At 31.9% G+C, this 15,803-nt stretch overlaps 1 protein-coding gene across 1 annotated transcript; it reads right to left on the reverse strand.

Annotated features, from left to right (window-relative positions):
• Positions 1 to 254: 254 nt before the first annotated feature.
• Positions 255 to 2,894, reverse strand: LOC111621554 (chromatin assembly factor 1 subunit A-like). Its single transcript, XM_023363726.1, has one exon. It carries the CDS (start codon positions 2,817 to 2,819, stop codon positions 372 to 374), a length of 2,448 nt encoding a protein of 815 aa, XP_023219494.1. The 5' UTR covers positions 2,820 to 2,894; the 3' UTR covers positions 255 to 371.
• Between the last annotated feature and the right edge of the window lie 12,909 nt (positions 2,895 to 15,803).

Raw genomic sequence — 15,803 nt, forward strand, 5'->3', positions numbered from 1 at the left:
GTTATTATTAAAAACATAAATGTAAATTACATTGCTTCAAAATTAAACCCAAATTTACCAATATTTACAATTAAGATTTATCTCAATTAAGATTCTGATCCTTTCTATGTAAGGAGAATGTAAATATTTAAACTGTTGAACAAAATAAATTTTATGCAAAAAAATTCTTTCAAGATTCCTTTTTACAGTAAAAATATTTTTTAAATACATAAACCAATGATCTTTCAGTTTAGAAAAATTTTTCTTTATATGATCATTTGTATAAATATCACTAACAAACTAATTTCTTTTTTTATCCACCTAGCTATAAAAGCTCCTTGTGAATTACAATAGATATAAACACAATATTTAAACTAAACCAATATATCATTTTAATTACTAAGAGTAATGATTTTTGCAAACTTTTTAATAGACGGCGTATCTTTATTTGTGATACTCGAGCGTTTCAATTCTTTCGGTGGAGTTACGTACTGCCAATTATTAGGCACTGGAAGATCTGTCAGATTGTACTGTTGCAGAACTTCCTCGTGAACCCACCAGCAATGTTTATTCAGAGTGAGATTTTTACACCACTCGGCTATCTTCTGAAGAGTGACATCTACCTGCCTTTTCGATATGCGACCAATTTTTAAATTTGGCGGCTGTGGACAGTTCGCGTTTTGACCGATATTTTCAGATAAAGCTGGAACACTTACTTGTAGTGAAGATTCTGCATCTGACTTATCTGAACAGTGTTGTTGCCAAAATTTTTGAAATTCTTTAATTACGGTCTGACGACCAAATGTATTTGCATGAACGAGTTTAATTAGATGTGGCATGGCTTCTTCTGGAACAAATTGTTTTGAGCTAGATTTTTGAAGTTCACACAAACAGGACGATGATAAATTAGCGGTATCTACACGTGAATCTTGAGAGGATTTACATGATATCTGTGTCGTCATTATTGGACACGATGTTAGAAAAACAGGAGAATATAACTTTAACGTATCCTCCAACTTGGCTGTCCATTCAATTTTTCCGTTCCCTTTAAATGTTGCAATAATTTCAGGCTTTAATTCCGAGCACTTTTTATTTCTTTCATCTTGAAATTCTCTCTCTCTCATTTTTAAAAGAGCCCTCTTAGATTCCAGACTAAGATTTTCATCTCCGTCTTCGTCTTCCGATAAATATCCGTGAGGCACGAAAAAATCGTTATCCACTTCGTAATCGTCTTCGCTTTCTTTTTCGTCTTCGGTACCCGATAAGCTCTCCCCCGGACCCCCCTCTTCCCATTCTTCATCACTATCTATGTCATAATCGAAACAATTTGAATCTTTTTGTAAAGGTTTCCTAGCAGAAATTTTAATACTTTTTTTCCTCCAAGTCCCCCAATACGGTGGTCTAACATTTTCACAAAATTGTAATAATTTAGGTTTTAATTTCTTCTTCATTTCACATTCTTTGCTATCTATAACAATAACATCATCATCTATTTCGTCAACGTCACTTCTGAACTCTTTACAAAACTTATACGGCTTACGTGCTCCAATTTTAAGTTCGTTTGTATATAATACATTTTCATTTTGAGCACTTACTAAGCTTTCAAAGTTTTCTTGATTAAACTTTTCAAAAGCAATTGAAGGCACAGGAGGAGCAACTTTCATATGTTTTGTAATTTCAAATGGAAGAAATAAACTTTCTTGATAATCAATCATAGGTAACAGTGTAGGTTCTGTTTTTACAAAAAAGCTAACAAAAGCAGCCTTTTCTCTTTCCTTCTTCTTCTCTTCTTCTGCCTTTCTCTTCTCGTCCAGCATTTTTTGCATTTCTTCAGCTTTTCGTTTCTCTTCTAATTTCTTTTGTTTCTCTTCTTCGGCCCTTTTCTTCTCTTCTAACTTCTTTTGCCTCTCTTCTTCTCGTTTTTTCTTTTCCAGTAATTTAGACTCCAATAACAACTGTTTCTGCTGACGCCTTTCTTCTTTCTGTTTCAGTCTTTCGAGACGTTCCTTTTCTTCTCTTTCCTTTTTCTTCTTTAACTTCTCGTTTCTTTCTCTTTCTTTCTTAGCTTTGGCTTCCAATCTCTCTCTTTCTTTACGTTCCTTCGTTTCCAATCTTATTCTCTGTCTTTCCCGTTTAATTTTTTCTTTCTGAATCTTAGTTAATTTCATTTTATTAACATTTGCAGTTTTAATTCCTGGACTATTATCATCGTCGTCACCGTCCCCAATATCAATTATCAAGGGACTGTTATTATTTAAACTTTCATCGGTAGGAGAATCTGCAGTCGAAGAAGCATTGCCACCACTCACGGAATTACCTACAAATTCAACATTGGAATTATTCCGAGAACTGTCGACTCTCGCAGTATCATTGTAAGATTCGTCCAAGAACGAATTAATTGCAGATGGTTCACCTTTGTTGTTTTCTTCCACCAATGCACTGGAATCTAATCCAGAATCATTAAAGGTTTCTATATTTTTATTAGTTTTGGACGTACAAGTGCTCGATTCGAGAAATTCTGCTCGTTTAAGTGGGGATAATGTCATTGCTTCGGTGCAATTCTGCGAAAGTCGTTTAGTTTGCTTAGTAATTTTGGGACTAGACGTAACGTTTGGTCTATTTTCGATCTCGACATTTGCCTCGACTTTATCAAAATTGGAGAGTGATAACGTTTCGCTACCTTTTTTACACTTAGCCACATCGTTGTTGTCATCACAATCAGATAACTTTCGTTTTCGCACGTTTTCGATAGGATGCGCATCGGATTTAGCATCCAACATTTTAAAAGGAAGACGAGTCTGCTTCAGAGAAACATTTCCACTGTCCATTTCTTCGACCATTTCCAACCTAACAATTCAATGCGCAGACATAACACACGGCATTGACTTTTGTCCTCGGTCTTAATTTTGGCGCGCAACATAGACGCCCTCTTGCGGTTTGTTTCGAGTAAATAGATTTGAAATGTTATTTTGATCACGAAAAAATAAAATATGTTAAAATTTATTCTAAATTAGTTTACGACTGTATAAATATTTAACAAATTAATAGTTTGTGAAAATATTTTGATTAATTATTGTAATAAAAGGTATATTTAGAACTCCTTCGCTAATAACTGTGTTATTATTATTATTTTTTAAACTCTTTCCGCCCTGTGGGCACTAAGAGGACCTCTTTATGCAAGCCCATTATGGGTTCGGGCAGGACCACAATGGGACGGCTGGGTGGTGATGGACGGGACCCGACATATCCGGACTGACCCAAGGACTATATACTACAAGGATAGCCAGATCCCTATTCTACAATGTTAGCCAGGAATGCCAAGTTAGTGACGTCAGCACGAGTCCTGACCTCTCTGTTTACATAGAGCAGGGTGTGCACGTGTTTAGTTTTCGCTTTTAATATTCGTCCAATTTTGTGATTAACGAAGTGATTTATTTTAATATTTTTGTAATTGTTTTATTTGACTAAGTTTTTTATAAGNTGTTTCGAGTAAATAGATTTGAAATGTTATTTTGATCACGAAAAAATAAAATATGTTAAAATTTATTCTAAATTAGTTTACGACTGTATAAATATTTAACAAATTAATAGTTTGTGAAAATATTTGATTAATTATTGTAATAAAAGGAATATTTAGAACTCCTTCGCTAATAACTGTGTTAGTGGAGAGCGAAAAATTGTTGTTTAATTTCCATTAAGGTGAAAATAATAATAATTAGATATAATAATGTAGATGATATAGTTATTATTGAGTTGGCTTTTCCTGTTTATACTTTAGAACATTGAGTGTAAAATTATCATTCTGCATTTGATTTTTTATGTATGGCAATAGCGTAATTTTAGGGGAGGGCGGTTCGCTCCGAGAGGTACTTTTGTCTAGAATTTTGTTATTTCTGCTTAACAAAAAGTAAAATTCTTTTTCGTCGGAATAGATTCAAGAAGGCAGACACAATTGTATTTTTTCCACGAAAATGCTGTTTGTTGTTGGAAATTTCCAAAAAACACTTTTTAACTTTTTGTTTATGTTTGAAATGTACAGTAGTGATGATTTTTTCGTGGAGGCTGTAATTTTAAAGACCGCCCCGAATGGCGGAATTTTTAAGTATAAGATTACCAAGTGTTTGGTATTTTCCGAAATGAATGGAATTTCAATTATCTTTTAAAAAATTGTCTTTTTACCTCGGGAGCAGTTGGGGCTACTAATTATAATTTGAGTTATTTTTATTCCCATTAGTTTGTGGATTTTTCTATTTTTGTCTTTTTCCGATCTGTGAACACTAAGAACGTCTAATTGTAAAAGCCTTACTGTCCTTAAATTTTAATGTTATTGTTAATTGTCTACTTGGACTTTACTTATTAATAGGACTTAATACTGGTGTTTAAAGATTGAACAGAAATTATTACTACAGGTGATATAATAAAGAAATTTTGTTCTTTCCTGAACTAACTCTCATTGCTGTGCCAATCTTTAAACACCAGTATTAAGTCCTATTAATAAGTAAAGTCCAAGTAGACAATTAACAATAACTAAGAACGTCTATTTAATCATACTCAATTCGCTAAGCCCACAATGGCTGCGCAAAGTGGTGAGGGACCGGTCTCAACATATCTGTAATGGATTGTTCATGAAAAATGTTCGGAGTTTTTCAATCCGTTTGGATTTGTTTCTGGATCTCTCTGATCTGTATGCTGACACCATAACGTCTTTCTGTGTCAGCATACAGATCAGCCCACCCCGAAATGGGGATATGTCGAACCCCGTCTCTCACCACCCGGCCGCCCCATTGTGGGCGGCCGGGTGGTGAGAGACGGGTACATAATGTGCTTGCAAAAAACACCCTCTTAATGCCCACAGGGTGGAAAGAGTTAATATATAATACAGATGAGTAGTTCTGGCTCTGAACCGTTCTGGACTTGGAACTACTAGGAACAATTCCTCAACGGTGTTGAGATAGTTTCCGTCGAAACTACCAAATGCATTCTTCACTTCGTTTTGTTTGTTAAGTTATGACAACGCAACACTTGGGTGATCTGCCTAGGGGATGCCTTCCGGGAGGTACATTTTAAGGGAAACTGGCCCTTATTTAGGCGTTACAGACGTGGAGAAAACACTGAAAACTCCACGTGGCTAGCATGTCCGAGCTAGGACGAACCCACGACCAAACTCTCAGTGTTCAGGGTACGAAGACAGCTTGGCCACTGGTGGGCACTCTTAATTTCGTACTTCTACAAATACAGCTTTTCCCGGAACAGTGACCTCTTTATCTGGATTTGAACTTGAACTTTAAATTGAAATGTTCCACAAAGTTTTAGGAATAATGAAATTACAGTAGTTTTGAATATTTTAAATTTATATTTTTATTAGAGTTCGTAATTATTAGATTTTATCAGTAACTAGCAGATGTCCGGCATTGACAGGCCAAAACGTAAGAAGGCTAAACGTTAAAATAAAAAGACATATTAAAAGTTAGGTTATTTTAGTCTACCGATTTATCACGAAATTAAGGAAATCAAATCAGGAGAAATCTACATTTTTTTCAGGGTCCCAGAGAATAAATAAGAAGAATTTGATGCTGATCGGGCAATAGGTTGAGTTAATAAGCGGGGATGAAATCAGGGGAGAGGTCGATGTCCAGATTTTATAGTAGTCTGCAGTTTTTTCAGAGTCCTAGAGAATAAGTGTAAAAATTTAGTTGAGATCGGGAAAAAAGCTAAGAACCAGAGCGTCGCAAACATTTTATTATCTACATACGTATATATATAACTGACGAGGAACGGTCAACCGTCTAGTCCAGCGGCGCCAACCTTTCTGATCTCAGGGACCACTAAATTCACAATTTTGAATCCCGCGGACCTGTATCATGAATTTTTTTAAACGATACAAACGTCTATAAAATAATGATCATAAATGTTCAATTTTACTTTATTAATATGAAATTCACTTGTTTAATTATAAGAAATTTGTTGCTGCTTGTTTGAAACAAGTTTATGGATTCTTGGCTTTTTTAGGAAGGACGACAATCTCATTCACATTATTTTTTGTTGATTATTTATTAATTTATTGACATTGTTATTTATTAATAATAGGCATTTCGTGTTCGGTTTTAGATTCGAATAAAAATCCTCAATGAGTGAGAAGAAGCAACCAAGCATTTTGCATTTTTTTTCCGTAATACTTCACGTAACCTTGAGTTGATCGATGTCAAAATTTCTCCACGGACCACCAAAATTTTCTTGCGGACCATCAATGGTCCACCGGTTGACGACCGCTAGTCTAGTCCAATGATTCTCAAATGTTTTTGGGCTACCGCCTCCTTGGTTTCATAAACTTATACCCAACGCCTCCCAGCCAATGCCCAAAGTTCCCTAACCCATTTTCTGTTGTGAGAGAAAGGCATGGAAATATTCTTAGAAAACTTTTCTATGAACCTAACATTTACCGTACATTGTTCTCCACATATGGAAACCATTAAACTCAATGTTTCTTCATACCCATTTTAATAGAGGAAAGGTTGTAAGTGACCTCAACCCTCGCTTATGGTTACCATTCAGCGCAAACTCCCTTCATTTTGCTCTCTTAGATTTATTTACCGCTCATTTTGAGAACCATTAGTCTAGTCTAACATTTCCGATAGAACATAACGGTACCGAGGAACCATCTAGTCCAACTGTTCCGATGAAACCGTTCTGCATTCGGATCAGTTTCAACAGTTTCAGTTCCAGAATCGGAACTGCAGTTCCCACCTCTAACGTACAGCAATACGGAGGAAGTTTTGTAGTACAGTAATTACACTAGAGCATTTTTTCCCATCCGTTCTTCCTTCCTTTATACTGAGTTCAACTTTTCCATAAACCAATCTGAACACTGCTCAGGGCTCCTTCAGTCGAGTCGTCGACAGAACTAGCTTGCAGACACGTGTTTCTGTCATATTGTTGTGTTTTGAGCGTGTCCAGGCGGTTCTGTAATAAGAGATTTTGTTTCTTGTGATTATTGAAAACAAAATTGCATTAGTGATGTTTGGAAAAATTTTTTAGTTCTATTATCTCTGTTATCTATTTCTATGATAATAAAACACTTAAGTTTTCATCTAAACTGTGTATATAATGAAAAGCCGGTATATGTTATTAGAAAGCTTTGAATTCAACAAGGAAGGGACTCGTTAGGAGAAGTAGGTCCCTCGCAGAGAAACAAAGCGCAGTTTGAATCTGTGAATGATGCAGCTGATCTAGGAGGAATCGTCAAAGCAGAGTGAAGATAAACAACAATTTCCGTCCTGTATTCTATTTTGTATGAAAATTTATATTTTTAATTATTATAAAATGGCGAAAAACTTAATTTTGAAGTAGAGATGGGTTTTATATTTTTAAAAAATTGTAAATACTAATAACGAATAAAATCGTCGTTAAGTCCGATCTACTCGAGATATAACACGACTCACCTCTATCTCCCCACCTATAATTATTAACCATCAAAATTTAATAGTATCAACCCTCTAATATTCGAACCTCCCTGCAAAATTTCAGACATTTCGGACAAAAACACAAGAATTATTAAGAGGTGAACAAAATTGTGCCCCATACATACACTAACATCAACTGAATAACTGAATTTTTTGCATTTCTCGACGTTTCAAGGTCTCCTAATCCAAAAATGTTAAAATTTTGGGGGGTCATTTTTTACCGATCGTCATACTTTCCCTCTGTTATATATAACAAAGCTGGGAAAGTAAAATTAATGTGCCAATAATGTGTGAATAAAATGAATTTTTTTCCATGTGTTTAAATTATAATTGATATGATGTGTGGAAATAGGTTTTCTCACATCTGGTCCCTTTTGAAAATTGTCACCTCATGCCGCTGCACCAGAGTCTACAGATATCTACGGACTCTAATTATACTAAACAAAACAAGTGATTACATTTGTAATTTGATTATTACATACAACCTTATTATCATAATCATTGTATGCAGTCTTTAAATAATGTATTTCTAGAGTGAAACGAATTGTTTAGAATTCAAATCTAGTCGAATTTAATAGTTTCGTAGAGGATTACAAATCCTGTATAACAATTGCATTTTGTAAATAGATTTTATGGCCTGCTTACACAACATTAATAACCAGAATATTGTGTATCCAGAATACTCTTTATTTAGGTTTAACGCCTTGTTGGACAATAGAAATGTTAGAGAATGAATTGTACAACAATTAAATGTCAGAGATATGAAATGGTACATACAGAAATAAAATAAAATATTCGTTATTTTTCTTTGTTTTATTCTAGTTTTGTCCATCGCACCTTATTTTCGTGGCATTTATGTACAGTATAAACGTAACTTTTATTCATTAAGAGTAAATAATAATAGATGGCAAAAACACTCAAAAATGGTATCGGAATATCTCCGAAAGTCAGCTAATTGTGTTTGGTTTCGTGTGTTCCAGCTTCTTCAGTCATATTTTGACTGAAACAAAAATACGTCCAGGCATTTTTTATATTTTGATTTAATTTTTTTTTGTATATTTTGATTTAAATTCTTAGTTTTTGAAGCGATTTTTTCGTTTGTAGTTAAAGTCGATTATTTTTAAATGATGAAAAATGTCGAAGGTATTAAATTACTGCCTTCATTAATAAATACAGAAGGTATTAAATTACTACTTTGCAACAATCATATCGGTAATAACTTCACATAAAATTTGTATAATATATATCAATAGATTTTTTAATCATGGTAACTATAATTATTATTTTCAGATATTTCATGAAATTCATATGTTTATTGTGAAATTTTAAGATTTTAAGAAGATTCAACATTGATCAAATTGCACTCACCTTCCATTCAAATCTGACAGCAATGTACGCATTTTTTGTTACGGAAGTCAAGGTGATTTAATGAGTTTATATATTTTTAATACGGTGACTTAAACAGAGTTATTTATTTTTATAACTGAGACATAATTGCGAAAGCAAAACAAAGTTAGCGTAACCTACAAATCTGAAGGCAAGAGTATTTTTTTCTTTTGCAACCAATTTAATTTATATCCATTTCTCATTCTTTTGATCATACTCGACAATGCACCTTACCAGAAAGCATTATTAAGCTGCTTGTAATTCAACTAACCAGTTTCGTATGTAAGTATACTGTCAATCGATAAATTTCTTGAGTTTTTTTTATTAGTTATTTACTATAGTCTTTAATTTAATTTAATACAATTCTATAATGATTTGAATGAAATATCACTTACAATAACACAATGACAACTTCTGCTTGGGTGCAGATAAGATGCAATATACTGATAAAGTCATTACATTTAGGTCATTCTTTCCAAAAAGTGAAATTAAAATGAAGAGAAATTTGATGATGCTAACATTTCAGAAGTATTTTTTATTAATTTTATAAATAAGGTGACAGGTTAATTGATGTTTAATATTATATTGTATGTTTCTCAACAGTGTTAACTCACCAGTTTACTTGTGAGTATGCTGTCAAATGATAAACTTGGTGTTTTTGATTAATTGTTCTTCTCTTGATAGTCTTTAATTTAATTTAATGGAGTTCTGTAATAAATTAAATGCAAATTTTGAGAATTATTACCTCAGTTGATGCAATGATGACTTCTCATTTTTGTGTAGATAAGATGTAATATGATGGTAAAATAATTATATTTAGATAATTTTTCTAAAAAAAATAGAATTATAATGAAGAGGAATTTATAGAATAAAAATTATTGTAGAGGTGTTTTTATATTAATATTAAAATAATAATAATGTGATGTGTTAGCTGATGTATAATATTAATTATGTGCAAAAATATCTTTTCTAAAAATATATTTAGAAAGATCGATAATTAGTTCTAAAATTATTTTCTGTTCTGCTTTTGCACTTACATCTATAGTAAATTGAGATTTTTAAAAATATTTTAATGTAATAATAAAATGTATTTTTAATTAATTAATTGTATAAGATGGATCAAAAGTCAGTTAACTATCGTGAATATTTAATTATTATCTTATTTAAATATTTGGCTATTATACAGAAACACGGTTTATGTATAGAGAGTGGCTTTTGGTCCACTCTCTATACATAATTAGAAGCATAAATTTATATAATTTTCTTTCTTGTAATCTTGGATTAGTGATTTTTTAATCACGTCTTTATTTCAGCAATCCGTACAAGACAGAAAATTTATACATGTTATATTTTAATAAATATCTATTCCATAGATTTAGTGTATACTTACTGGGTTCCTATTATATTTTTAATACTGAAAAACATTATTTAAATATACAGCGTGGCCTAAAAGTCACTTTACAGTATTGTGTTCTTCATGTTCCAGGTACAATTGTTAACATAAATTTTAAACTGAATTTAGAACAAGATAGTAATTTAATCCTTAAAATGATACTTTTACTGTTACTGTGTTACGATACTATTATATACAGAATGTTATATATATTATAGTGTTGTAAATATGATTTATTATGCACACATTCTGTTATACATAGAGTGATCCAAAAATGGCCCAAAATGCCATTTTTGGATCACTCTATGTATAACAGAATGTGTACATAATAAATCATATTTAGATATTGAATATTGAACAATTGTCATAAAAATTTCAAAGCAAAAATTTGGGAAATTAATGTCATACAGCATCACCGTTTCTTTTGTTGTCTGCGATTATAGACCTATTACAGAAAACAAATAATATAGGCCTAACACAAAATTTAAACTTTTCAAAAACTAAAATATTTTCTGTTATAAAGCTTGTCGTTATCTGTTCATTGATCCGTAACGAATGTTTAACAAAAACGACATTAAAAATTCCCAACGGAAATGGGTCACGTTTAAGTTTATCCATTTTTTTTTTTTATTATTATTATAAAAAGTAGAAAAAAGTAAAGTTGAACGATCACGTTTTACCTTCACCGATATCGAAGCTCAAAACGTAGTATATAAATTGCGGAATCTGACCTCGTTCCATTCTTCTCAGTAATGCTCTCTCGATGTTTCCATCTGTAACTAGATGCACGTTTGACCGCTTCTATTTATATAATATTTAATTCGTCTACAAAATATAATAGAAAGTAAACAAATGATTTGGTGAATGTTATACAATTTTTAAGTCGGTTATTGATGTGTTATAGAAGTGCAAAGGAAGTCTTTCTCAAAATATTGCCAGTTCTGCATCGTTGAACTTTTGTAAAGACGGACTTTTCTTGTGAAGAATTAAATGTTATTTATATTTTTTCTTGTAGAGAATTCACATTCATTTGCAAAAAAATTGAGCTTTTCTCTGCGTAGTTAAGTTTTTTTTACAAACAACTGAACTATTAGTGGCGTGTAGTTTGAAGAATGGAGTCCTTTTGCGAGAAATTGAGTTTTTAGTTTAAGGATCACGTTTCTTCTGTGAAAAAATTGAGATATTTTTAAAATGTATAAATATATTTTAAATTAATTCTTTCACAATTCACTCTTGACTTTCATTATTTTATTAATTAACAGTTAACAAAAAAAAAAAAAAAAAAAACATTTGGCACTAACCAGGTAGTAAATAAACAAGAAGCATTTCACACAGATGTTCCTCTTCAATTATCTTCAAATGCTATTTTTGTTCTTTTCACTTTGCGTACGTACAATAATTAAATGGTATTTTTTTACTTTTTTTTCCTTGTCGTTTTTTAATTTTTGACACTATAGACGCTCTAGCAACAATTCGTTTTGCAAAAGACTCCGTCTACTATTGACTAACATTTAACAATTATTATCAATGAAAAATTTTAAAGTTTATTTACTAATATAAAACATAGCATGTTCCAATTGACAAATTAATTTTTTAGAATATTTGATTGATATTTAACATTATCTTTAAGAAAACAATATTTAATTAAGGTGGATTGAACAGACTACTCATTGAGTAAAGTGAAGATTAACGTTTGAAGTTTCAAACTTTTAAGAAATTTAAAATTATGAAAATGTTTGCGTTTTTTTTCTATATAAAATATAATAAAATAGTTTAAATTTCATAAATTAACGAAGTGGTGATAAATAATGAAAATTTAAAGGCGTTTATAACGTTAACTGAAGATCTATCCTCTCCAAAATCATGCTGATTATAACAAATTTCTGATATACTGTATGTTTTTTTTTAATTGTTAAGAAAAACTGAGCTTTTCTCATATAAAATACTTTACAGAATAAAAATATTATTAAATTATGAAATCTTTACAAAAAACATATTCATTAATTTTACTGTATTTGACATTCAACAAGGATCATTATTGACCCAGTTATTGATTGAAGTGAGAGACGAAGTTCTAAATTTGTGACTAAATATTTAACTTTTTTTTATGAGTCTTAACATTCTAAAGAATCGAAAGGAAGTGACTAACACCTAATTTAATCAACTTAATGATGACCTACATACGAAACCTTGCTCTTATAACCTAATAATTTCATTAAATTATTAAACTTGATATTGAACTACCGATAGGAAATGTTGGAATTTGTTGATTAGAAAAGTTTTAGAATGTCCTTAATTTGAGCTAATAGGGTAATTAGTGTTTTACATACAATGCTTAACATGCAATATGATAAAACTTAGAATATACTTTCCTCTATTAGAATAATATTTCGAAAGTACTCTTGCTGATGATTATCTGGCTGTTCTTGACCAGATAAATTTTATATTTTCCAACAATCCTATATAACTATAAAATTGTTATAAACATACCGGAATAATGATAAGCGATAGTGATAGGGTCAAGAACTTGTAACTTAATAATATTTATTATCAATAGTGTTATTTTAATGTATCAATGACTCTAGTGTTAATGTGTCCTAGTTTCCTTCCTTGTTTTTATATATACATATATATAACATTTTTTTAAATTATAACCTTGGCATTTTAATCTTCAGATTGTTTTTTATGTTTTTCTAATACAATATAGAATTTTTTTTAATTGTTTCGACATAGCCTTCATAGAGAGGATACGTGTCGGGGCCCATAATCTCAAAAAGTCCTTGGTGAGGGCCCTTGGAAAGGGTGGAGAGGGTGCTGTAGTGTCGTAACTAGGTAGGTGCAGCGGTTGCACGGGCATAGAGCTTAGGTCTAATATGGGGTATCAAAAATAATCAGTATTATATTTTTATTTTCAAATTCTAAATTTTGCCGCTGTAACGTGTTAAGGAATCGCTCCCTAAAGCGGCAAAATTTAATAACTTAGACTAATAACGGCAAATTTATGATTTACTTACTTCTTCTTGTCTCCTGGTTTTATTATGCATGCTATCACATAAATATAGGGGAGATCGGGGCAAGATCGGCATGTTAAGCTTTACTTAAATTTTGTGTAATAAACACTGCTGTAAACTGAAAAAAAAGCTTTGCATATTGTCTATTGGAATGTTACCTTACTATAGAACTGGTTAAAATCAGTTTGGAAATAAAAATAATTAAAATAATTACAACTTTACAAGAAGAGAGAAATTGACGAAGTTGCCCCGGGTATAGGGGCAAGATCGGCAACTTCTCTCTTTTTGTAAAGTTGTAATTATTTTAATTATTTTTATTAAAGTTGCCCCTGGTATAGGGGCAACAGTAATGGGGCAAGATAGGCACGTATATAAAATTATGTTATTAACAATGTATAAGTTGGAATTCACTATTAAAACAAAGAAATACAAATCCAACACCCATTTAATATTATTACAACGAAATGCAAGTTCAAAGACATATATACATGAATAACAAATGCAAACATGTTTTCATTTATCATCTGTTTGATTTTTATCCTTTGCTTCTAATGTGGCTTTATGTTGCCGATCTTACCCCGCTAGTCATGATTTCGAAACATTAAGTACAACCCTGAGAACAGAATGCCAAGCCACGATCTGGCCACGTGAATAAGTTGAAGTTACATCCTTCTAACAGGAAAAGTAACTTTCGTTATCATGGAATTATAACAAAACCTGCCAATTCAATATAAATGGAAAAAAAATATTATATGGAATTGAACGAAAATGAAAATTTGCTTGATAATTCAACTACGCTTGTTGGAGAACAATAAAAACACTACACTCAACAAGCCACCAATAAAACTCAACTGCCTAACCTATAACCAAAGTCTCCTTTTAATTTGTTTTTTAAAAAAAGCGCTTGACAAACTTGCCCCGCATGCCGAAGTTGCCCCGATCTCCCCTATATGTCATGACATTTATTGTGACTAATTGATTTTATTGATATATTATGGACGAATACAAAATCAGCGTCGGATGGGCAACAAATTTTTTCTCGAGAATCTATACTAAATATGGATCCAAATATAGCCTAAATTCTGTATATCGCTGTTGATGGCCTAGAACCTTTTTGAGCCCACGTGTCATATAGTAAGCATACTTAGTTTTAAAGATGTTTATGCGTGCCAAAGTTCTAGACTTCGAATAACAATATTTAAATAGATTAAACGAATATGCTTTAATTAGAATAAATGTAGTAAAGCTTATTGAAAAAGAGGATTATCAGGTGATAAATCGAAAGGATGATTGAAAAAGACAGATGATAAATCGAAATAATACGATATGTTACGTGCCAGATGATTTCACCTTACGTGCCACTTTGGGCACGCGTGCCATAGATTCGTCACTCCTGGCCTAGGCGATAAGGCGTCAGACTACCACTTTGAGAGACTTGGAATCAAATTCGAGCAACCGAAAAACCCAGGAATTTTCCGGGGATGGTCTGTTCCGGATACATAAGGCTCCGTCTCTCACCATCCAACTGCCCTATTATAAACCAAGCTGAACCCATAACGAGCTTCAAAAAAATTTTCTTTGTGACCACAGAACAGAAAGAGTCCAAGAATATGTTTATTCATATTCAGAAAGAAATGTACGCTCAATTAGTGAAGAAATTTTATTTTTTATATTGATTTGACGTCACGGCGGCGTTCAGTCCAAGTTGAAATCAATTATTTTCAAATTAGAAATTAGAAAATGCCTATCGTAGAGACCCGAATGTCAATTCCCATAGATGGTTCCACGAAAACAAAAGTCCGAATCAGGGTCATTCATTTTAAAATTTCAAGTAATAGATCATGTGTGCTGTTAGCCGAGTCTATTCGTATTGGCCACATCACAGTGACTTATGGCTTAATTAGTGGGTTAATTAGTGGGTTAATTAAATGGTTGGAACAGTGGTTCCAACCATTTTTTTACCCATGGACTCCTTTTCCTCTTAATTGTTTTTGTGGACACTATAGACATTGCACAAGAAAAAAAAACCTTATATTTTTCACTAATAAAAAAAGAAAGGAAAACGTTCAGAAATGTTACAGTCAAGTGACATGATGCTGATGGTATAAGATTCTCCTAACAAACCCCGGCTTTATAATCTCTCTTTGACCTTTGTCAATGAGATATATATGTCGTATACGTATTCAATGTTTTAAATATTCAAATAATTTATATTTTAACTCTTATGCAAGAAATAAGTAATAAAGAAATTGACAATATATATACTATAGAAATTTAATTCTCAGTAAAACAATTGTTCTGAAGTAGAATTACCCTATAGATCACTAAAATAGCACCGTGAATTCGATATTTTTTTCTGTGGACCTCAGTAATGTTACATGGACCCCTAGGGTTCATGTGGACTGTGGACCCCCGTTGAGAACCACTGAATTAGAATAAGACTTGTTGTTTTTTAATTTAATACAACAGATAGCGCTTACGTTTTTTTTTATTGCTTTCTTTTTTAAGTGAAGTATAACGTATGTTAAAATACCCTGCAAAAGTCTAATAGTCAGTGATTTTTTTTCTAGTTTT

The sequence above is a fragment of the Centruroides sculpturatus genome, unplaced genomic scaffold (genome assembly GCF_000671375.1).
Source record: "Centruroides sculpturatus isolate CEXI.00-Female unplaced genomic scaffold, Cexi_2.0 scaffold299, whole genome shotgun sequence".
NCBI lineage: Eukaryota > Metazoa > Arthropoda > Arachnida > Scorpiones > Buthidae > Centruroides > Centruroides sculpturatus.